The sequence below is a fragment of the Mercurialis annua genome, linkage group LG3, assembly GCF_937616625.2.
Source record: "Mercurialis annua linkage group LG3, ddMerAnnu1.2, whole genome shotgun sequence".
NCBI classification, from domain to species: Eukaryota; Viridiplantae; Streptophyta; class Magnoliopsida; order Malpighiales; family Euphorbiaceae; genus Mercurialis; species Mercurialis annua.
The window spans coordinates 24211621-24234598 of record NC_065572.1 but is presented as its reverse complement, the minus strand read 5'-3'; the positions used below and the strand labels follow the sequence as shown (position 1 = coordinate 24234598).

Here is a 22978-nt window from a genome sequence, read left to right as displayed (position 1 = left end):
TATCATTACGAAACAAAACTAAACGATTAAAACGTTACGAAACAAATAAAAACGTTTCATATTTTTATCGATTTAAGAAAAACTTTTATAAACGTTACGAAACAAAACTAAACGTTTAAAACGTTACGAAACAAATCCAAACGTTCCACATTTTTAGCGATTTAAGCCAAACGTTTACAAACCTTACGAAACAAATCCAAAAGTTTTATCTTTTTAGCGATTTAAGCCAAACGTTTACAAACGTTATGAAACAAATCCAAACGTTTCACCTTTTTAACGATTTAAACAAAACGCTTATAAACGTTTTGAAAAAAAACCAAACGTTTTACCTTTTTAGCAATATAAGCCAAACGTTTACAAACGTTACGAAACAAATCCAAACGTTTAACCTTTTTAGCAATTTAAGCTAAACGTTTACAAACGTTACGAAACAAATCCAAGCGTTTCACCTTTTTAGCAATTTAAGCCAAACATTTACAAATTTTCCGAAAAAAATCAAAATGTTTCATCTTCTTAGCAATTTAAACCACACATTTACAAACGTTACGAAATAAATCCAAGCATTTCACCTTTTTATCAATTTAAGCCAAACGTTACGAAACAAAACCAAACGTTTCACCTTTTTAGCAATTTAAGCCAAACATTTATAAACGTAACAAAACAAATCCAAATGTTTCACCTTTTTAGCTATTTAAGCTAAACGTTTACAAACTTTACGAAACAAATCCAAGCGTTTCACCTTTTTAGCAATTTATGCCAAACGTTTACAAATGTTATGAACCAAATCGAAACGTTTCATTTTTTTAGCAATTTAAACCAAACATTTACAAACTTTACGAAATAAATCCAAGTGTTTCACCTTTTTAGCAATTTAAGCCAAACGTTACGAAATAAAACCAAACGTTTCACCTTTATAGCAATTTAAGCCAAACGTTTACAAACGTTACGAAACAAATTTAAATGTTTCACCTTTTTAGCGATTTAAGCCAAATGTTTACAAATGTTTCGAAACAAAACCAAACGTTTCACATTTTTAGCGAGTTAAGCTAAACGTTTACAAACGTTACGGAACAAAACCAAACGTTTCACATTTTTAGAGATTTAAGCCAAACATTTACAAACGTTTGGATTTGTTTCGTAACGTTTGGCTTAAATTTAAAAAAATGTGAAACGTTTGGTTTTGTTCCGTAACGTTTGTAAACGTTTGGCTTAAATCTCTAAAAATGTGAAACATTTGGATTTTTTCGTAACGCTTTTAACATTTGGTTTGATTTTGTAACGTTTGTAAATGTTTGGCTTAAATAGCTAAAAATGTGAAACGTTTGGATTTGTTTTGTAACGTTTGTAAACATTTGGCTTAAATCTCTCAAATGGGGAAACATTTCGATTTTTTTCATAAAGCTTGTAAACGGTTGACTTAAATAGCTAAAAAGGTGAAACACTTGGATTTATGTCGTAACGATTTAAGCCAAACGTTTAAAACGTTATGAAACAAATCCAAACGTTTAAAACCTTAAGAAACAAATTCAAATGTTTAAAACATTACGAAACAAATCCAAACTCTTAAAACGTTAAGAAACAAATCCAAATGTTTCACCTTTTTAGCATTTTAAGCCGAACGTTTACAAACCTCACAAAATAAATCCAAACGTTTCACCTTTTTGGAAAATTAAGCCAAATGTTTACAAACATTGCAAAACAAAACAAAACGTTTCAGCTTTCTTGCGATTTAAGCCAAACGTTTAAAAAGTTACGAAACCAATCCAAACGTTTCACTTCTTTAGCGATTTAAGCCAAACGTTTACAAACATTACGAAACAAATCCAAATATTTCCCCTTTTAGCAATTTAAACCAATCGTTTAAGACGTTACAAAACCAATCCAAACGTTTAAAATGTTACGAAATAAATTCAAAAGTTACACCTTTTTAGCGATTTAAGCCAAACGTTTACAAGTAATACGAAACAAATCCAAAATTTTCACCTTTTTAGCGATTTAAGCCAAACGTTTATAAAGGTTACGAAACAAATCCAAACGTTTCACATTTTTAGCAATTTTAGCCAAACGTTAACAAACATTACAAAACAAATCAAAACGCTTCACCTTTTTAGCGATTTAAGCCAAAATGTTATGAAACAAATCCAAACATTTCCCCTCTTTAGCGATTTAAGCCAAACGTTTACAAACGGTACGAAACAAATCCAAAAAGGTTTCACCTTTTTAGCGATTTAAGCCAAACGTTTATAAACGTTACGAAACAAAACCAAACGTTTCACCTTTTTAGTAATTTAAGCCAAACGTTTACAAATGTTACGAAACTAATCCAAGCGTTTCACCTTTTTAGTGATTTAAGCCAAACGTTTAAAACATTAAGAAACATTTGGCTTAAATTGCTAGAAATATGAAACGTTTTATTTGTCAGACATGAGTATCTGTCGGTAATATGTGACCACCCAAAACACTGTGTTTGGGGGCTTAGTTTACCGACTGATTTCTTACAAATCTGTCTGTAAACTAAGTTAAATGAAACAATGTGTTTTAGGGCTACGTTTACCGACAGAAATTTCCGTCGGTAAATTTAGCCCTAAAACGAGTGCATATCCTTCTTCTTCCCCATTTCTGATATTTTTTCCATCTTCACCCTAATCTTCTTCCCCCTTTTCCACCATTCTACGACCGCCGCCGTTCACACCCCTTCCCCCCATTCTCCGACCGCCGTGCGCCGTGCCATTCACTTCCTCCTTTCCCCCTGTCCCTATTTTTTTGTTTCCTCCTTCACCCCCTTCTTCTCCATTCTGCCGCCGCCCCCTTCTCCGCCTTCGGTCGTTCTCCTCCGCCTCCGGTGTCCAGCAGTCATGTAAGCTTTAATTTATGTTATTTTTAATTAATTTAGTTAATTAGTAATATATTTAGTTTGTTTAAATTTTGTTAAATTAGTTTAGGGTTAGATTAGATTAAATTAGGTGTAAAGTTAATTGAATTTATTTGCATTTTAGGGTTGTAGATTAGGTCGGTTTTTGCACCCGCTACCCCGGTTTTTGCGCGTTCGCTGCCTCGTATTTTGCACCTGCTGCCCCTGTTTTTGTGCGTCCGCTGCCTCATATTCCGCACCCGCTGCATCGTATTTCGCATCCGCATTCGCTGCCATAGCATCTGCTGCCCGTGCCATTGCCTCTGACTGTTAGTTACTTTTTCATTTTAGTCAATTTATGTAGTTATTTATGTTTATAAATTGTATTATGGATTAATTAATTTAGAATAGTTTATGCGGAATTGTATTATAATTTATAATAGTTAGTTAATTTTCTATATGGATTTTTATATATTAGTTAGATTATTTAGTTTATGTAAATATATTAATTGTTTATTGATTAAGGGTTATTTATAATAATATATAGGAGAAATGCTCGTTTTTATGATTATTTTAAGTAATTAGTTAATTGAATTTAGTTAGTAAATTGTAGGTTAATTTTCGTAGTAAATTATAAGTATTAGCTTAATATATTAATGAATTAGTAAATGTTCAATTAAATTAGAATTGTTCAATTGTGTTAATTGTAATTAAACTAATCAATATTAATTGGAATTAATTAATATTATTATTTATTTGACAAAATGGGATTAGTTGGTGTGTTGGATATTTTATAAAATGTGGTATTTTTTTGTAGGCTTTCCCTGAAAAATGGGTGATGCTCATTTTTAGGGGAAGTGCTGCCCGATTTTCGTTAAAAAAATAAGAACGATTCGATTGAATTTACATTGTTTCAATTACATAATTTGCAGTAATTGAAAACTAATGAAGTTTTTATTTTGGACTTCTATTAGTTCTTGGTTCCTGATAGCCGGTCAGAGCAGTAGCCGTTTATTCCGACGTGCGTATCCAGATTCAGCATTCGCGTGCGGTTCTGCTCTACAACAAGTATGTTTTATCACTTTCTATAATTCATTGTTGTACATAGTTAGATTTCAAACATGCACTTCACATAAAGTAACCTCGATTTTATTCCCACTGAATAAAATTGTATTCCTAGCCATAGATTTCCCGTCCCGTGTGTTCAATTCTTTGAACGACACGGGATTGTACAGTTCGCAAAGCTCGTGCTTCCGTAATCCGATCACGAAAAACATATATGCATAATTACGGTAGAAAAATATTTGGTGGTTTTCTAACGTTTGTTCTCCGGGTGGCTATTGATATATGCTTTGTAATGCTTGTTCCTCACGGAATATGTCATCAGCATTACTCGGCATATATTAGATAGCTCAGTTAAGGAGAACGGCGCCGGAAGGCTGCCGAATATTATTCTCCGTTTTTACGCATATATCGTGGTCGGGTTACGGGGCGCCAGTTTTGCGAATGGGATAGGTCCATACCTTTTTAGCATTAAATTACATTGACTTTGCTACTGTCGAACCTGTAAACCACCTAATTGTTAGTGCAACAAACATGAATCAGGACCGCAATTGGATATATACTAGACATAGGAATGGCTTGCTACCGGAAGGATTTTTTGATAAGGTTGAGGAGTTTGTCGAATTTGCTTTAATACATCCTGAGTGCCTGAGTGGGATGAAGATCAAGTGTCCCTGCTCTAGGAGAAAATGCAGATACACAAATTACCGAGATCCCGAAGATGTGAAATTACATGTGTTAGAGTCTGGATTTGTTCAAGATTACCAAGTGTGGGTTCACCACGGTGAGGGGAGTGTATTGGATCCTCCTGCCTGGGCACACCCACCTGCTAATTATGATAAGTTTGACTATGGAAATGAGGGAGATGATTTTGATGCTATTCAAAGAATGGTTATCGATGCAGTTGGTCCGAATATGTTTACCGAAGAGCCTCAGAATAAAGAAGCCCATAAGTTTTATGATATGATGCGTTCAGCGGAAGAAGAAATATGGCCCGAGAATAGTAGACACTCTCCTTTATCCGAATCAACTGCACTGTTAGACATTAAGTGTCGCCACCAGGGTTCAATTTCTTTGATTGACGACATCTGCAGATTCATGCAAGAATTGCTTTCGGGGGAGAACAAGATGCAAACAAATTTTGCTAAACTTTAGAAACTGGGGAAAGATTTGGGGTTGCCGGTAGAGGTTATTGAATGTTGTTTCTTTAACTGTATGCTTTATTGGGGGGAGGACGACGCTCTAGCGTCCTGCAAAGTTCTGTGGTCACGAATGATGGAAACCTATTAACAGAAGCAATTCCACCAGAATACGAAAGGCCCAAGTGCCGTACAAGAAGATGTTTTACTTTCCAATTACTCCAAGGCTAAAGAGGTTGTATGCTTCGAAAGCCACGGAAGGGCATATGACATGGCACGCAGAACATGAAATGGAAGACGGGAAGATGTGTCATCTGTCTGATTCTCCAGATTGGAAACGGTTTAGTGAGCTACATAAAGATTTTGCTGACGTAACTCGTAATATTAGACTCGGATTATGCACTGATGGGTTTCAACCGTTTGGCAGTTTTGGGTCATCTTATTCTTCATGGCCAGTAATTGTGATGCCGTACAATCTGCCTCCGGGTATGTGCATGAAGGATGAGTTCATGTTTCTGACGATACTTGTCCCAGGTCCCCGAAATCCAAAAAACACAATGGACATTTTTCTGCAGCCGTTGATAGCAGAGTTGAACCAATTGTGGGAATCTGGAATCCGTACCTATGATATTCACAAGCGTCAGAACTTTCAGATGAAAGCGGCGCTTATGTGGACAATAAATGATTTTCCCGCTTATTCAATGATGTCCGGTTGGAGCACATCAGGCAGACTGGCATGTCCGCATTTCATGGAAGATACTGATGCATTCACGCTTAACAAGAATGGAAAACAATCGTGGTTTGATTGCCATAGAACGTTCTTACCTCCAGGCCACCGTTTCCATCGAAATGTCACTGGTTTTTCAAAAAGGCAAGCAAGTAAAAAAGCAGTTTAGCGGAGTCAAAACCGGAGAAGAACTATTGGCAGATGTAGAGCACCTGGGGTTCAGGAGGGCATACTAGCCCGATGCTGAAGCTATTAATTCGGAACTATCAAAAAATTGTGGTTGGAACAGAAAACGTATATTTTGGGATTTACCGTATTGGAAGACAAATGTGATCCGGCATAATCTGGATGTCATGCATATTGAGAAAAATGTTTTCGACAACGTCTTCAATACCGTGATGAATGTCCCCGGTAAAACTAAAGACCATGCCAAATCTAGGACAGAGTTAAATGATATTTGTGATCATCCACAACTAGCACAAGATCCCAACACCGGTAGGTATCCGAAGGCTTTGTATGCTTTGGAAAAGGAATCAAAAAAATTATTGCTTGAATGGGTTCAACAAATAAAGTTCCCGGATGGCTACGTGTCAAACTTGTCCCGGTGTGTTGATTCCACCAAACAAAAAATGATGGGCATGAAAAGTCACGCCATGTGTTTATGCAACGTCTCCTACCAATTGCTCTACGAGAGCTGCTTCCGAAAGAGATATGGGAGACTATTACAGAGCTGAGTATCTTCTTCAAGGAGTTAACTGCCGCATTGCTTAAGGGGGAAGATTTAGAACGTATGGAAGAAGAAATCCCGAAGATACTTTGCAAGTTGGAACGCATATTCCCGCCCAGCTTTTTGGATTCAATGGAACATCTCCCTATACACATGCCTTACGAAGCTAAAATGGCTGGACCAGTTCAGTATCGGTGGATGTATCCCTTCGAAAGGTAATGTCGATCTATTTTTCTTCTACATTGATCAGTAAATGTATAAAGTTATTATTAATTGTAGAAATCAATTCTTAATTGAACAGATATCTGAGGAAATTGAAAAAGAAGGTAACCAATAAGGGTAGGGTAGAAGGCAGCATTAGCAGCGGATATCTAATGGAGGAAACGGCTAAATTTGCATCTTTTTATTTTACGGATGGCGATCCTACGCTACCCTGTCGGATGCAAAGAAATGAGGTATTCGATACTAAGATGGACGATGATGATGACCGACTTTCCATTTTCATACCGAATGGGAAACCCGTAGGCGCCTGCCAGAAAAGATATCTAGACGAATCTGAATTTGTCGCCGCTGGGAGTTACGTCCTATTGAATTGTGCATAAATCGAACCGTATAGAGAGTAAGCTTTCCTTATATACATTTCAATATGTTGTTGAGTTATATTATTGTAAAATGTGGTAGCTCACAAATTGATCATTTGTATTCTTGTGAAAGTGTGTTCAAAGACGAATTCCATGCAATCAACCCTGCAATAACGCCGACTGAAGTTGAAGGGAAGTTAGAAAAGGAATTTTCCTCCTGGTTTGAACGTCATGTAAGTATAGACGATTCTTCCGGTATTTGTCATTCGTAATTAATTGCTAACCCATGTGATTGTGAATTGTCCTGTAGGTGAATGATCCAGCTATATGTACGAATCCCTATATTTTAAGTCTCGCTAAAGGACCGCTTAGATCCGTCAGAACATATAAGGGATATCGTATAAACGGGTTCAAATTCAATACTCAGGAGTATGGCGCGGATCGAGTTACAATAAATAGTGGGGTTTGTGTGAAAGGGTATCTCTTCGGCCCGGCCGTATGCGACTTCTATGGAGTGCTGATTTACATTATTGAGATAGAGTATCCAGCGCTACCAACTAAAAGGAATGTCCTATTTAAATGTGATTGGTTCGATCCAACTCCAAATGTCGGTATATTAGTGCATCGTCTATACAACATGGTGGAGGTTAATCACAGAAGAAGGTATAACAAGTACGAACCTTTCATTTTGGCGAAACAATCCGGTCAAGTACACTACATGTCATACCCAAGAAAAAGACGGGATAAAAAGGATTGGCGGGCAGTTTGCAGGATTAAGGCACGATCTTAGCTTGACATGCCAGAGTCTATTATTCCAGCTTTCCAGGATGACAATCCAGAACATCCCTTGAATGTGGAAATAACTGATGATCTGACAGATTTTGTGGATCCGAACGGGGAAGCGGATGAAGATCCATTGCAAATTCCGCCCATAGCAGAGACAACTGATGATTTTCTACCGTCTTCGTCAGATGAGGACGACGATGAGTTGTAGTATATGGCTAATTAATGTAATAGAATTCTTAATTATGACTTCAATTTTACGTGCCTTTATTACTGATATTTTTGTTTATTGACTTATATGATTATTGAGGGTTTGATTAATTAATTAATTGTAGATGTTTGTTTATTGAGGTAAAAAATTATTGTATATATGTTTATCCCTACTTATTTACAGACATGAGAGGTCTAGGTGGCCGTAGGCTGGTATAGGGCCGTGGACAGGGGGATCCGACAAACCCCCCCCCCCCCCCCCCCACAGACGCTCTACCTCAGGGGGGCGATCCCCCGCTGGAGGCGGCGCCACCAGATGCGCCGCCACCGACACAGCAGCAAGTCGAGTACGAGTAGCACCTGACGCTATAAGGTATCACTGTTATCCTTATTATATATATTATTTCAAAAAAACTATTTTAAACTAACTTTAGGTTTTCAACTGACACGGAGAGACTACATGATAGTGGCATGGTCTCTAGAGGCTTGCTTGACATCTTCTGATTCTCCTGGTTCGCGGAGGGTTCAACTTAGAAAAAATTAAAGGCGGACCAGAAAACGTTCTATTGGGAGGAGTTCAAGGTAATAAAATGCATATTCAATCAATATTAAGTTTAGTGTTTTGCAAATTTACTAATTATGAACTTATTTGTTAAAAATGTGCAGAAGAAGTTTTTTTGGGACGATCTACCCCGAGAAATTGATCAGAGATGTGTTTATGAGGCATGCTGCAAATCGCTACAAGGACACTCTGCATACGCTGAAGGGAAAGAGGGATGACAGCGTCAACGATACTGTTTGGGATGCCTGGCAGGCAGAGTGGGCTACGGTGGAGGCAAAGAAGAAGTCGGACATCGCCCGGGCTAACCGGATGAGTGAGCCGACAGGGCCAGGGACAGGACCGGTGTGCCACACTGCAGCATCTTGCTCGGGCGTGAAGCATATGACTGTTCTGGTAAGTCTTCTTTCTATTCTTTATTTAAGTAATTATAGTGTTTGTTGATTAATTATGTTCTTATAAGTAAATATAATATATGTTTTTGTTTTTCAGGGTCAGGAGCTCGGTCGTATATCGACCTACGCTAAGTTGCATGTTCGTAAGCACTCAACGCAGAAGGATCAGACCAAGTTTGTGGACAAGAGGTCCAAGGATAAGCATGTAAGTCTGTTATAACTTTAAATTGAATTGTTTGAGCTTGATTTTAATTAGAAACTGTGATTTGTGAATTGCGAAATGTGAATTGTGAATTGTATATAGTGCATATGTGTTTGCAGGTAGGGGTGAGCAACGGTCGGTTCGGTCATCGAACCGCCCAAAAATTCAAAACCGTTCGGTTTTTTAAAAATTTCGGTCACCGAACCGTATTAACCAAATTATATCAAAACCGTATTAACCAAACCGAAATATTACGGTTCGGTTCGGTTCGGTTCGGTCGAAAACCGTAATATTTTTTGTATGGTTTTTAGAAAGAAAAAAAAACAGTTTTTTAAAAAATAAATAAAAAAAATGGAAAAATTTAACCTAGAAAGTACATGTGCTTTAAATTAAATCTATATTTATCGTTTTTTATTATAAAATTATAAAATTAAACAAGTTTAATATATAAATGTGAGTATATGAAAGTTTAAAACAACGTAATTTTTAAATACGGTCGGTTCGGTTATTACGGTTATTTTTTTGTAAAACCCATAAACCGAACCGAATAGTCAAAATTTTAAAAATTCGGACCGTAACCGAACCATATTTTCAAATTATATTTCGGTTTGATTAATTCGGTTCGGTTCGGTTCGGTTATTCGGTTTTGACCGTTTAATGCTCACCCCTATTTGCAGGAAGTCCCTGAAAATGGGTGATGCTCGTATTATAGAGGAAATGTTGCAAAATTTTAGTTAGGAATTATATTTATAATTAATTGTTGTACTTTATTGAAATTGTACTAACTTTAAGTTACTCGTTTATCTCCTCAGGACTGTTTCATTGCTAAGCGTGCTGCAGCGACCCAGTCCTCGCCGGGTGAGGACAGCCGTCGACTCCACATACCATCGACGAGATCCAGTTATTCTTGTCGCTCGAGGGGGTGAAGAAGCAGTGGGTTTACGGAGTTGGTTCAGCTGCGGCTTCATACATCGCATCGTCACAGACCAGCCGTTCCCGTAGAGGTTCATCGTCGTCCCAGCAGACTCAGACGCTCGAGGAAATAGGGGAGAGGATTCAGACAAAGGTCGAGGCACAGGTGCATGGGATGGAGGAGCGGGTGCGAGGGCAGGTTCAGAGGGACATAGAGGCTACCGTGGACGATCAGATTGCTGATAGAGTCCGTTCGGAGCTGGCGAAGATGATGAATTCTCTACCGCCAGGTTTTTGCCCCCTGCAGCCCCCACGAGGCCCGGATGACGAGGACATCAATAGATTGTAGGTTTTTAGATTCAGTATTATCTTACCGAATAATTTTGTAAACGTTTGTTTTATATATTATATAATACTTGTTATTGACTCATATTAAGAGTGTTTAGATGTATTAATATCATGTATGTAACACGTTTGGTTTGACTGGAAAAACCAAAAAAATTGACGGGAAACGGAAACAAATTGCCAGAAATCTGTAAATTTTGCCAACGGATTATCTGATTTAGCGACAGATTATCCGTCGCTAAATACTTTCTAATTTGCGACCGAAGGCCACATTTCTGACGGAATATTCGTCGGCAAATAAAACGTTTGCCGACGGAATATCCGTCGGCAAAGCCTACCGACGGATATTCTGTCGGCAATATGTCGGGACTTCGTCGGCAAGCTGGTCTTGTATTGCCGACGGAATCTAGTGGGTGCCGACAGAAGTTTTCCGTCGGGAAACTTTCCCGAAGGTTGTTTTTGTGTCTCCAAAGAATGGCGACGACATTTGTACCGACGGACAATCCGTCTGTAATGCTAATTACCGAAGGATTTTGTGGTGTTAGGACAGAATAATCCGTCACTAACCCCGATAATTCTAGTAGTGCCAAACCTTTCCCATTTTTAGAGATTTAAGCAAAACGTTTACAAACGTTTGGATTTATTTCTTAACGTTTGAAAACGTTTGGCTTAAATTGCTAAAAATATGAAACGTTTGGTTTTGTTCTGTAACTTTTGTAAATGTTTGGCTTAAATCGCTAAAAATCTGAAACATTTGGATTTGTTTTGTAACGTTTTAAACGTTTGGTTTGGTTTCGTAACGTTTGTAAATGTTTGGCTTAAATAGCTAAAAATTTGAAACGTTTGGATTTGTTTCGTAACGTTTGTAAAATTGGTTTAAATCGCTCAAATGGGGAAACGTTTGGATTTGTTTCGTAACGTTTGTAAATGTTTGGCTTAAATCGCTACAAAGGTGAAACGCTTGGATTTATGTCGTAACGTTTGTAAACGTTTGGCTTTAATCACTAAAAAGGTGAAACGTTTGTAAACATTTAAAAACGTTCCGAAATAAAACCAAACGTTTCACCTTTTTAGCAATTTAAGCCAAACGTTTAAAACGTTACGAAACAAATTCAAACGTATAAAACGTTACGAAACAAATTCTAATGTTTAAACGTTACGAAACAAATCCAAACGTTTAAAACGTTAAGAAACAAATCCAAACTTTTCACCTTTTTAGCGATTTAAGCAGAACATTTACAAACCTTACAAAAAAAATCCAAACGTTTCACCTTTTTGGCAATTTAATCCAAATGTTTACAAACGTTACAAAACAAAACCAAACGTTGCACCTTTTTAGCGATTTAAGCCAAACGTTTAAAACTTTACGAAACCAATCAAATGTTTCACCTTTTTAGCGATTTAAGACAAACGTTTACAAACGTTACGAAAAAAATCCAAACATTTCCCCTTTTTAGCGATTTAAGCCAAACGTTTAAAACATTTCGAAATAAATCCAAACGTTCCATCTTTTTAGCAATTTAAGCCAAAACGTTTACAAACGTTACGATACAAATCCAAATGTTTAACTTTTTAGCGATTTAAGCCAAACGTTAACGAACATTATAAAACAAATCAACACGCTTCACCTTTTTAGCGATTTAAGCCAAAATGTTACGAAACAAATCCAAACATTCACCTTTTTAGCAATTTAAGCCAAACATTTACAAACGGTACGAAACAAATCCAAATGTTTCACCTTTTTAGCTATTTAAGCCAAACGTTTAAAACGTTTCACCTTTTCAGCGATTGAATCCAAGCGTTTACAAACGCTACGGAAAAAATAAAAATGTTTAAAATGTTACGAAACAAATTCAAACGTTTCACATTTTTAGCGATTTAAGCAAAACGTTACGAAACAAATCCAAAACTTTCACCTTTTTAGCGATTAAAGTTAAACGTTTATAACGTTTTGAAACCAATCCGAATGTTTAAAACGTAGCGAAACAAATCCAAACGTTTCACCTTTTTAGCAATTTAAGCAAAACGTTTAAAATGTTACCAAACCAATCCAAACGTTCCCCCTTTTTAGCGATTTAAGCCAAACATGTATAACGTTACAAAACAAATCCAAACATTTATAATGTTACGAAACAAATCCAAACGTTTCACCTTTTTAGCGATTTAAGCCAAAAATTTACAAGCGTTGCGAAACAAATCCAAACGTTTCACATTTTAAGCGATTTAAGCGAAACGTCACAAAACATTTAATTCGCTAAAAATGTGAAAAGTTTGGATTTGTTTTGTGACGTTTTAAACGTTTGGATTGGTTTCGTAACGTATTAAACGTTGGCACGTTTCCCCTTTTTAGAGATTTAAGCCAAACGTTTAAAATGTTACGAAACCAATTCAAACGTTTAAAACGTTACGAAATAAATCCTAATGTTTCACCTTTTTAAGCCAAACGTTTACAAACGTTTCACATTTTTAGCGATTTAAGCCAAACGTTTATAAACGTTACAAAACAAATCCAAACGTATACCCTTGTTAGCGATTTAAGCCAAATGTTTACAAACGTTACAAAACAAATCCAAACGTTTCACAATTTTGGCGATTTAAGCCAAACATTCCAAACAATATGTGCACAGACAAAGAAAATGAAATCAGACTTGTCGGCCCAGACAAAGAGGAACAAAGACATAGTATAAAAGGCTAAGAAAAAGTAGGTAAAAAGGTTAATTCTCTTTTTCTCTCAACTAAAAACTCTTATTCACTTCTTATTCTTTCTCTCACTAAAGCTCCTATTGACTTGACTGTCGGAGCGGTTTACCAGAATCCCCTTCCGGCGCCCTTCTAACGGTTGTATTGTGCCTTTCAAGTACGATTGTGAAGCCACCACCGGATCAAGGAGTCGCCGCCATTCCGCAAGTTATTATTTGGCGCCGTCTGTGGGAAAAAAAGTAAGAAAGTTTCCCCCTTTCTATCTCACCGGAGGGCAATATGATGAGCAGCGTAGAGGGAGACGATCCCCCAACTAGAGAACATGACACACACGATAATACGACAGGAGATGGACTCAATGCACCACCGAGAAGAGCTACCGGAGATAGGTCGTTCTGCCCGGCAACGACATCCTGGGGAGGGACACACTTGGGCACTACATCTGGAATTATCATTCAATACCCGTGGGGAATGCCATTGTCGGGGAACATCCCGCCAGCCTCATACTTCACACCTATGCAACAAACCACTCAAATTTTTTCCTTAAGGCCAGGTGTAACCCCGATCAATCTCACATTCACAACAAGTACCACCCCCACGCCCATGCTAGCCCCAATCGCTGAAAATCAAAACCCCACACCAGCACATATACAAGAGTATATTGAGTTCCATGCTCGGCAGTTAGCTTTCCTTCAACAAGTGCAACAAGGCCACGCTCGGCCAACCGCCCCCACCATATCTCCAGGCAATATTACCACCCGACCATACATACCAGCCCCACCACCTCATCCACCAGAATTTTACCAAGGCCAAACAATGCCCGAAGAAGCAAACCCCGAGAAAAATCCACAAACACAACAAAACCCAAGGGAAAGGCAGGGGAACCAAACCGGGCACAAACGCCTGAAGGACCAAAAAAGACCCCGAAACGACTAGAAATTGAAGAAAGTGTGCATAGCTCAGGCGCAGACTGGGTAAAGAAAAAGAACCTAGAGCAGGAAAACACTGAAAGGGTGAGAACCAAAATGGAAAAACTCAGAAGGAGAGAGCCGAAGAGCACAAGCTTCCTATACATTGGAAACCCATTGTCGACCGAGATACGAGATGAACCTTTCCCGTTAAACTATAAAACACCATAACTAGATGATTACAATGGAACAAGGGATCCGATCACACACTTGAGCTGTTTTCAGGTGGTCATGATGGTACAAAGTTTGTTTGAAGCTGCCGTCTGCAAACTTTTCCCGACAACCCTTAAGGGGCCAGCAACAATCTGGTACCAAAGTCTGAAAGAAGGCTCTATCCAAAGTTTCGACGAGCTAGCAAGAGCTTTCCGAACTCATTTCACACAGAGCATACAACGAAAGTAGAAGTCCAGTGATCTCAAACTTTGCTATCGGAAACCCGGAGAAAGCTTGCAGAGTTATATCGGCAGATTTAACGCGGAGGCTGTCGAAGTAGGAAACCTGAACGATGATACCGTAATAGACGCAATGAAGGATAACACAACGATGATGCATTCTGAGACAACCTGATAACAAATCCAGTGCAAACTTACTCTCAGCTCATGGACCGAGCCTGGAATTACATTAATTTGGATAAAGAGCAACGAAGGAAAGCCACACAGACAACAGCACAGTTTCAAACGCAGAGACCAAATTTCAGTAAGACGGTCAGGCAAGACAGATTCAGGCCAAGAGATCAACGGCAACCCGTTCCACCGCGAATGGAACTACACCGACCAGTAAAGGTAGAAGACCAAGCCTTTATTCCACTCAACACACCGAGATCACACATCCTAATGTGGATTCAAATTAATAATGAACTAGTAAGGTACCCACCAAAGTTGCAGTATGAGGGGGACAGAAAGAAATATTGCCAATTTTACAATGGTCACGGCCACGTCACTAATGAGTGTGGAAGTATAAAGAAAGAAATAGATCGATTAGTGCAAGTCGGCCGCTTAAAAGACTTTGTAACATAGAACAAAAATTATAACTCGGGAGGGAGCAACCGAGGAGAACATAGTGGTTAGAGAGAGGAGGCACCACCACCAATAAGGCAAAATGTATCCGGAGTAATTAACACCATAGCCGGCGGAATGGCCGATCCAGAGTACATGCGGGAAAGGCGCAAAAGACAAAAAATGGTAATGAACATATCGGTGGCCAAGCCTTTACCCGAGGTCAGCTTCGGCCCAGTCGATGGCGAAGGAATAGAATTTCCTCACCAAGACCCCTTGGTAATCTCGGGATTAATAGAAAATTTCTGGGTAATGAGACAGTTGGTGGATGAGGGAAGCTCATTTAACCTCATCACAAAGCAGGCTTACCTTGGTATAGGATGCTCGGTCCTAAATCTTATACCAATCAAAACTCCTCTAGTCGGTCTAGGAGGAGCACCAGTACGAGCAGAAGGAGTAGCGGAATTAACAGTGGAGCTAGGAAAAGAAAATGGTGCACCAAAAGGAGGTTTAATTGGCATCACAAAGAAATTCAAAACACTTTTTTATGGTTGTTGATATGCAACTCGCCTACAATGTAATACTTGGCAGACCAATGCTATACAACACCGGGGTAGTTACGTGCATCAAATACTTGTCAATGAAAATACCCACCGAAGAGGGAGTGGTGACAGTCAAAGGAAGGCAAGACATAGCCAAACAGTGCTGCTTCGTATCAATGAGAGATGTATCAGAAATCCTGGCTATCGAAACAATGGAGATACCAGACTCAGATGAAGGCAACCTCAAACCTTATGGAAAACTAGAAAGGGTTAACCTATCAAGAGTAACACCAAGATCGGTCCAAATAGGTGTTGCACTGCCCGAACCAGTAAAACATGAGATAACAGACATGTTAATCATAAACGAAGTAGAATTTGTCAACACCTCAGGCGAGATAGAAGGGGTAGACCCAGCAATCATATCACATAAGCTGAATGTAGATCCAAAACATAAACAAGTCAAACATAAGAAAAGAGCCTTCGCAGTGGACAGACAAATTGCCATCAGGGCCAAAGTAGACAAACTATTGGCAGCAGGTTTCATCAGAAGAGTGTATTACCCGGAGTGGCTATCAAACGTCGTGCTCATTAAAAAGCCGAATGGAAAATGGAGACTATGCATAGACTTCACAGACCTAAACCGAGCATGCCCCAAGGATAGCTATCCTCTGCTAAACATTGATCAGCTAGTCGACTCAACGAGTGGTTACGAAGTCTACTCGTTCATAGACGCTGCCCAAGGATACCACCAGATATCAATGCACAAGGCCGACGAAGAGAAAACAAGCTTCGTAGCTGATAGCGGCACATACTGCTACAAACAAATGCCTTTCAGATTAAAAAATGACGGGGCAACTTATCAGCGACTGATGAACTTTGTACTCAAGGACCAGATCGGTCGAAACATGGAGGTGTACGTTGATGAAATCATCGTCAAATCCAAAAAAGTAGAAGACCACGCGAAAGACCTAGAAGACGTTTTCACCAAGCTAAAGAAATACAAGCTCAAGTTAAACCCGGACAAGTGTGCCTTCGGAGTCCCGGCAGGGAAATTCCTCGGTTACCTCATCTCTCAAAAAGGCATTAAGGTAAACCCGGAAAAAACAAAAGCAATCATAGACATGAAAGCCCCGAAGACGGCCAAGAGATGTCTCCCATTCTTCAAAACACTAAGAAATGTGGAAAGCTTCAAGTGGACCGAAGAGTGCCAACAGTCTTTTGAGGAGCACAAAAAATTTCTAAGTTCACCACTACTCGGGCGACCCGAAGTAGGAGAAGTGTTATACTTATATATAAGTGTCACCAACAAAACAGTAGCATATGTGCTTGTAAAAGAAGAAGAAACCGAGCAGAAACCGGTGTACTACACGAGCAGAGTGTTTAAAGGCCCCGAGCTCAGATATAGCAACATCAAAAAATTTGTATTTGCGCTGGTATTAACGGTAGAAAAACTCAAAAGGTATTTTCAGTCTCACACAGTGGTAGTCCGAACAAACCAACCCCTGAAAAAAACGCTTGGAACACCAGAAACCTCTGGACGATTAATCAACTAGTCGGTCATGGTAGGATCATACGATATCAAATACGAACCAAGAACAGCAATGAAAGCTCAGATCCTAGTAGATTACGTGGCCAAAACAACAACACACAATCAACCCACCGAGGTAGACAAGGGCTTCGTCAGCTGGATATTACAAGTAGACGGAGCACCAAACATGGCCGGAGCAGGGGCAGGGATGATATTAAGAGGACCACATAATATAAAAATGCAAAACTCAATCCACCTGAATTTTCCGGCAACCAACAATTCAGTAGAATACGAAGCCCTAATAGGAGGATTGAGAATGGCGACAGTAGTCAAGGCCGAGTTCATCAAAATTCAGAGTGACTCTCAACTGGTGGTTAACCAAGTACTCGGATTATTTGAGGTCAAAGATCCAGAAATGAAAAAATATGTAGATCGAGTTAAAGAGCTGCTCGCAAAAATTACCGAAGAAGGTGGAAAATGGGAATTAGAGCAAATACCCAGAGAAGAGAACACAGAGGCAGACACATTGGCAAAGGCCGGAGCAACCAAAGAAACAGTACCAGTCATACCATGCTCGATCCAAAACTTCAGCAGCATCCAAAATCCCGAGGCAACATTCCTCATCAACCTGTTAGATCAATGGATGGAGCACATCATATCATACATGGAGAATGGAAGCCTACCTGAGGATAAAAAAGAGGCAAGGAAGGTGAAGCGCCGAGCACCACACTTCTCATACCGAGATGGCACCCTATACAGAGAGTCATTCTCACATCCATGGTCCAGATGCCTCACGGTTGAAGAAGGAGAATACGTCTTAGCCGAAATACACGAAGACATGTGTGGAAGCCACATCTCCCATTTAGCACTCTGTCGAAAAGCGGTATTACAAGGTTACGACTGGCCTACAATGGCACAAGATGCAGCAAGCTTGGTACAAAAATGCGAGAAATGTCAATATCACCAGAATGTGCATCATCAACCCACAACCGAGCAAAGTCCGATAATAAGTCTCTCGCCATTCAGTACATGGGGTATTGACATCGTTGGCCCCTTCCCGACAGCAAGTGGGCAAAGGAGATTCTTGATAGTAGCTGTCGATCATTTCTCCAAATGGGTGGAAGCCGAAGTTGTCTCCACCATAACAGAAGCACGAGTGCGAAGTTTTGTCCGAAGAGAAATCATTTGTCGTTTCAGAATTCCAAGAATCATCATAACCGACAACGGTAAATAATTCGACAAAAAAAATTTCAGAGACTTCTACACTGAGAAGGGAATCGATCTAAGGTTCACCTTGGTCACCCACCCCAGACCAATGGGATGACCGAGGTAACCAACAGAACCATTGTTAACGGATTGAAAAAGCGCCTGGACGAGGCAAAAGGTTGATGGGCCGACGAGCTACACAGTGTTTTATGGTCATACAGAACCACGCCGAAAGCCGGCATAGAAAGAACCCCATACAGCCTAACCTATGGGTGTGGAGCAATCGTACCCGTAGAAATAGGCATGCCTACCATCAGAGTACAATACTTCGATGAGCAACAAAACGAAGAAAACACCAGACTTTGCCTTGATTTGCTAGAAGAACGAAGAGAACAGGCACTGATGCACATCGAAGCATACAAGTAGAGGATGACAACATATCATAACAAAAGGGTTAAACCCCTAACGTTTGAGGTAGGAGATCTAGTACTACAAGAGCCGACATAGCAAGAGGTAATGCGGGGGTATCCAAGCTCGGAGCAAACTAAGAAGGACCCTACCAAGTAAAGAAAGTAGGGAAAGGAGGGGCCTATCACCTAACATATCTGTCAGGTCGAGACTTACATAGAACCTGGAATGCCATAGTTCTTAAAAGATTCTATCAGTAGACAACACTCAGGTTATCGAGTCTGTCAGGGGTTTTTTCACTTGCATTCAAGTCAAAATCGGTTGTAGGCTAGAATGCAAGTTTTTCCCCTATCAATAACAGAAAGAAGAAAAGAAACAAAATGTGTCCATATCTTAAACCAAGATGAAGCAATCGCTTTAACCGAGTTAAGCCATAGCTTAAAACAAGTCGAAGCAATCGCTTTAACCGAGTTAAGCCATAGCTTAAACCAAGATAAAGCAATCGCTTTAACCGAGTTAAGCCATAGCATAAAACAAGTCGAAGCAATCGCTTTAACCGAGTTAAGCCATAGCTTAAACCAAGAAAAAAACAATCGCTTTAACCGAGTTAAGCCATAGCTTAAAACAAGTCAAAGCAATCGCTTTAACCGAGTTAAGACATAGCTTAAACCAAGACGAAGCAATCGCTTTAACCGAGTCGAAGCAATCGCTTTAACCGAGTTAAGCCATAGCTTAAACCAAGACGAAGCAATCGCTTTAACCAAGTTAAGCCATAGCTTAAAAAAAGTCGAAGCAATCACTTTAACCGAGTAAAGCCATAGCTTAAACCAAGACGAAGTAATCGCTTTAACCGAGTCAAAGCAATCACTTTAAGCGAGTTAAGCTAGTGCTTAAAGCAGGTCAAAGCAATCGCTGTAACCGAGTTAAGCCATAGCTTAAAACAGGTCAAAACAAGTCACTTTAACCGAGAAACGTCATAACTTGAAAAAAATATTAAAACAAGTAACTTAATGAAAATGCAAAAAATAAAAGAATCACAGACGAATACATATCAAAAGCATAAAACATAAATCATAACAAAGATCAGAAGGCGAGGAAGACACAATAATCAAACACCCTCAACACCAATATATTAACCAAAAATTGTTTACAAGATACAGTACAAGCCTACTCTAGTACAACATTACTGACGTGCTCGTGAACTGACAAACCAGTCCCAGAAGAAGTACCACAATTTTCATTCAAACCGGCCTCCTCATCATGCCGAACCTCCAATAACAAAGTTGGAGACGAAGTAGCAACAACATCAGCTTTTTTCTGTATAACAACACAAGCTACTTCGGTCCCAGCAACATCAACCTTCTCGGTCACAGCGACATCAGTGCCCTGAGTCGAAACTTCATCCTTAGAGGGAACGGCATCATCTTCAAGCTCTCTCCGCAGCTCGGCCGCAAAATCCTCAACACCTGTTCCTCAACATTCAACTCCGTCACTTTTTCCTCGGCAAGTTTTCGCTCGGTTTGAAGCTTTTAGTACATGCCATCCATGTCAAGATACAAAAAAGACGGATCAACATCAGCTCGGAGAAGCGGCCCAACACGCTCCTTTAGATCATCTTCCATGGCATCGGTAAGGTGAGCAAACTCCACCATCAAATCATCTCGCTGAGTCTCCACCACTTTGGTAGTGTCATCAAGAATATCATGCAGTCGCATATAGCTCTGATGATGACCATCGATGGTCTTCTGAAAATCAGTTTTCTCTTTATTGAACGTCTCGGTCAGCTGCACTCGAAGCTCCTCTTTCTCCTTATCAAAAGCATTCTTGGCAAGAGCGAGCTCGTCCCTTTCCTTGATCAGGACAAATATCTCCTTATTCAGCTTTTCAATCTTGGCATTGAATTTCTCCGTATTGCTAGCCAGAACCGACTCTACATTCGCCCTCTGCAGCTGCTCCTTCTCCAGATCCGCAATGGCAGTGGTCAGTTTCTCCCTATCATCCGAAGCCTGAGCAGACAAGTCATCTTGGAACGACCGAGCTCCCAACAAGTGGTTAATTAACTAAGAAAACCGACATAAAAAAACTTAGTAAAATAAACACAAAAACGGAAAACGGAAACAATCAAATCAAACACACACCTGGAAGGACAGAGATACACTCGTATCAAGAAAGTCTTTCTGAGGGGTAGCATAAAGAGCTTCCCTATCCCGAGGAAGAGACACCGTCTTCCCAAGGAAGACTGAAGTCGTCAGCGAATCAACGGTGTCCTCCATCAATTTAGACTTCAAATAACGAGCGAGAAACCGAGGAGTCCGCTTCACATCTTCGGTGTCAACCGGATTAACTCCCGAATCACCCATCTTGGCTTTCTTCTTGAAAGGAGACGAAACCTTGTCCATCCCAGACTCAACAAATGTAGAGGCTCGCAACCCCACAACCACATCAGACCCACAGGGAAGAGTAGAGGCACCCTTCACCTCGGCCACCGAGCAATGCTCTTTGCCCTTATCCAAGTTCTTCCTTTTGACAGGCTTGAAAGGAGGAGGCACAGTCGACAATGGTTTAGCAGGGGTTATAACTTGTGCCCCCGAAGCAGCTTTCTCCCCAGCAGTTTTCCCTCCAACACCAACCTCGGCAGATGACGAGTTCTTGGCAACCACACCATCACCTTTTCGTCTAGCAACGTTGAAAACAGTCATATTAAACACTGCAAAACCGAAACAAAAACCAATAAGAACAACAGAATAATACAAGGTAATACAAAGGAAAAACCAAGTATAAAACAAATACCGAGAACAACCTTCCCGCTTCGGGTCATACTTAGCAATAGGCAGTTTCGGTATAAGGGTATAAGTATTTATATGACCAGTCGTCTTCAAAACGTCCTGGAGAAGTACATGATTCTCATTCCCAGCAGAGTCCCGTCTGAAAAGGGTCACGGGAGATGTGCACAACCACCGACGAGGCAGGTCGGCGAAGGCAGTAGGGTGACGAATCCGAAACCAATCTTCCCTAAACCTCTTAACCGAGGTAGATACTTTCTCTTTAACATGCCTAGGCTCGGACTTAAGAATTTTGAAGGTAGAAAAATCATAAGCACCGCCAAAGATAAGACCATAAATACTAGCAAAAAACTCAACCGAGAAAGGAATCTTATGTCGATACACAACCGACGAAGACAAAGGAAGTGCCTAATGCCATTTGGGTGAAACTGACTAAGAGACATGTTGTAAAATTTCAAAAAGGCCACTAAGTCGGCCTGAAGTGGAATGCGGACACCAGAATGAAGGTGTTCTACGCTTATTACTATAAAATACGGATCAACCGGGGTGTTTATTGTCAGACCGGGAGGAGACAGTGCAAACCGATACCCCTCACGTAAATTTATCTGAGAAAGAAGATAATCCAGATATCCCTGGTTCAGCTCGGCAAAAGTAGTTTCCATCCTCACTCGCCTTGGCTTAACAGAAAAGGTCGCTTCTGAGAAACCAATTTCCTCTACCTTATTTATCCAGGGAACGTCAACGGACCTTCCCTTGAAGTACACTCATCCGACTCACCCTCACCATCATCGTAAACGTCCAAAAAATCATTATGGGAATCCTCCTCATATGACATTATTCAACCGAGATGAAAAAACAACTCTAAATGAATCAAATCACCCAACTATACTAACCCAGAAAGCAAACACTCAAGAACACGAAGAACAAACGGAAAAAAGATGAAGAAATAACAATAAACAAGATCAAAACAAAGGAAAAAGAAGAACTTACTGATGAAAATCTTCGAAAGTAGAAAAGTAGACCCCAACAAAGCAAAGAAAAGAAAGAAACGAGAGCAAAGAAAGGAAAAAGAAAACTAAGCAAAGGAAAAAATGAGGGTTTTTATAGAAACCGAAGCAGGGCAACTAAAACGACGCCTCAATATATGTGCTAGTGGATAACAGATGTCAACAGGCATAATTAAATGAAAGACACGTGTCATCGAAACGTATCAGATAAGAAAGCAATTCAAAAGACACCCAAGAGATGACGGAGCAAGATCAAAACCGAGCAAGCAAGAAATACCAAATCAAACAAAACTCGGACATAAATATCCGAACAAACTAGGGGGGGACTTGTGATAACAACACAGATGA

The 22978-nt window shown here is 39.8% G+C and overlaps 3 protein-coding genes across 3 annotated transcripts; 2 read left to right on the top strand and 1 right to left on the bottom strand.

Moving 5' to 3' along the window:
- Nucleotides 1–2642: 2642 nt before the first annotated feature.
- LOC126672442 (uncharacterized) lies at nucleotides 2643–3169 on the bottom strand. Its single transcript, XM_050366392.1, has 2 exons — nucleotides 3024–3169; nucleotides 2643–2862 (listed from the first exon to the last, which is right to left on the bottom strand). Exons 1-2 carry the CDS (start codon nucleotides 3167–3169, stop codon nucleotides 2643–2645), a joined length of 366 nt encoding a protein of 121 aa, XP_050222349.1.
- Nucleotides 3170–5252: 2083 nt separating this feature from the next.
- Nucleotides 5253–7877, top strand: LOC126672441 (uncharacterized). The gene is made up of 6 exons (XM_050366391.1): nucleotides 5253–5923; nucleotides 6069–6336; nucleotides 6426–6721; nucleotides 6808–7100; nucleotides 7232–7320; nucleotides 7398–7877. The coding sequence occupies exons 1-6, from the start codon at nucleotides 5253–5255 to the stop codon at nucleotides 7875–7877; spliced, it is 2097 nt and encodes a 698-aa protein (XP_050222348.1).
- A 9380-nt stretch (nucleotides 7878–17257) lies between these two features.
- LOC126672440 (uncharacterized) lies at nucleotides 17258–18460 on the top strand. The gene has a single exon (XM_050366390.1). The coding sequence runs from the start codon at nucleotides 17258–17260 to the stop codon at nucleotides 18458–18460; it is 1203 nt and encodes a 400-aa protein (XP_050222347.1).
- The last annotated feature ends 4518 nt before the right edge of the window (nucleotides 18461–22978 follow it).

What these genes read in the sequence shown, in the direction of transcription:
- LOC126672441 (XM_050366391.1), top strand. Translation starts at nt 5,253, where the DNA reads ATGTTTTACTTTCCAATTACTCCAAGGCTAAAGAGGTTGTATGCTTCG. An exon ending in GTCACTGGTTTTTCAAAAAG is followed by an intron (nt 5,924 to 6,068) that starts GCAAGCAAGTAA and finishes TGGTTGGAACAG; the next exon opens with AAAACGTATATTTTGGGATT. An exon ending in TGGATGTATCCCTTCGAAAG is followed by an intron (nt 6,722 to 6,807) that starts GTAATGTCGATC and finishes TTAATTGAACAG; the next exon opens with ATATCTGAGGAAATTGAAAA.
- LOC126672440 (XM_050366390.1), top strand. Translation starts at nt 17,258, where the DNA reads ATGGTAGGATCATACGATATCAAATACGAACCAAGAACAGCAATGAAA.
- LOC126672442 (XM_050366392.1), bottom strand. Translation starts at nt 3,169, where the DNA reads ATGGCACGGGCAGCAGATGCTATGGCAGCGAATGCGGATGCGAAATAC. An exon ending in CGCAAAAACCGGGGTAGCGG is followed by an intron (nt 2,863 to 3,023) that starts GTGCAAAAACCG and finishes CATAAATTAAAG; the next exon opens with CTTACATGACTGCTGGACAC.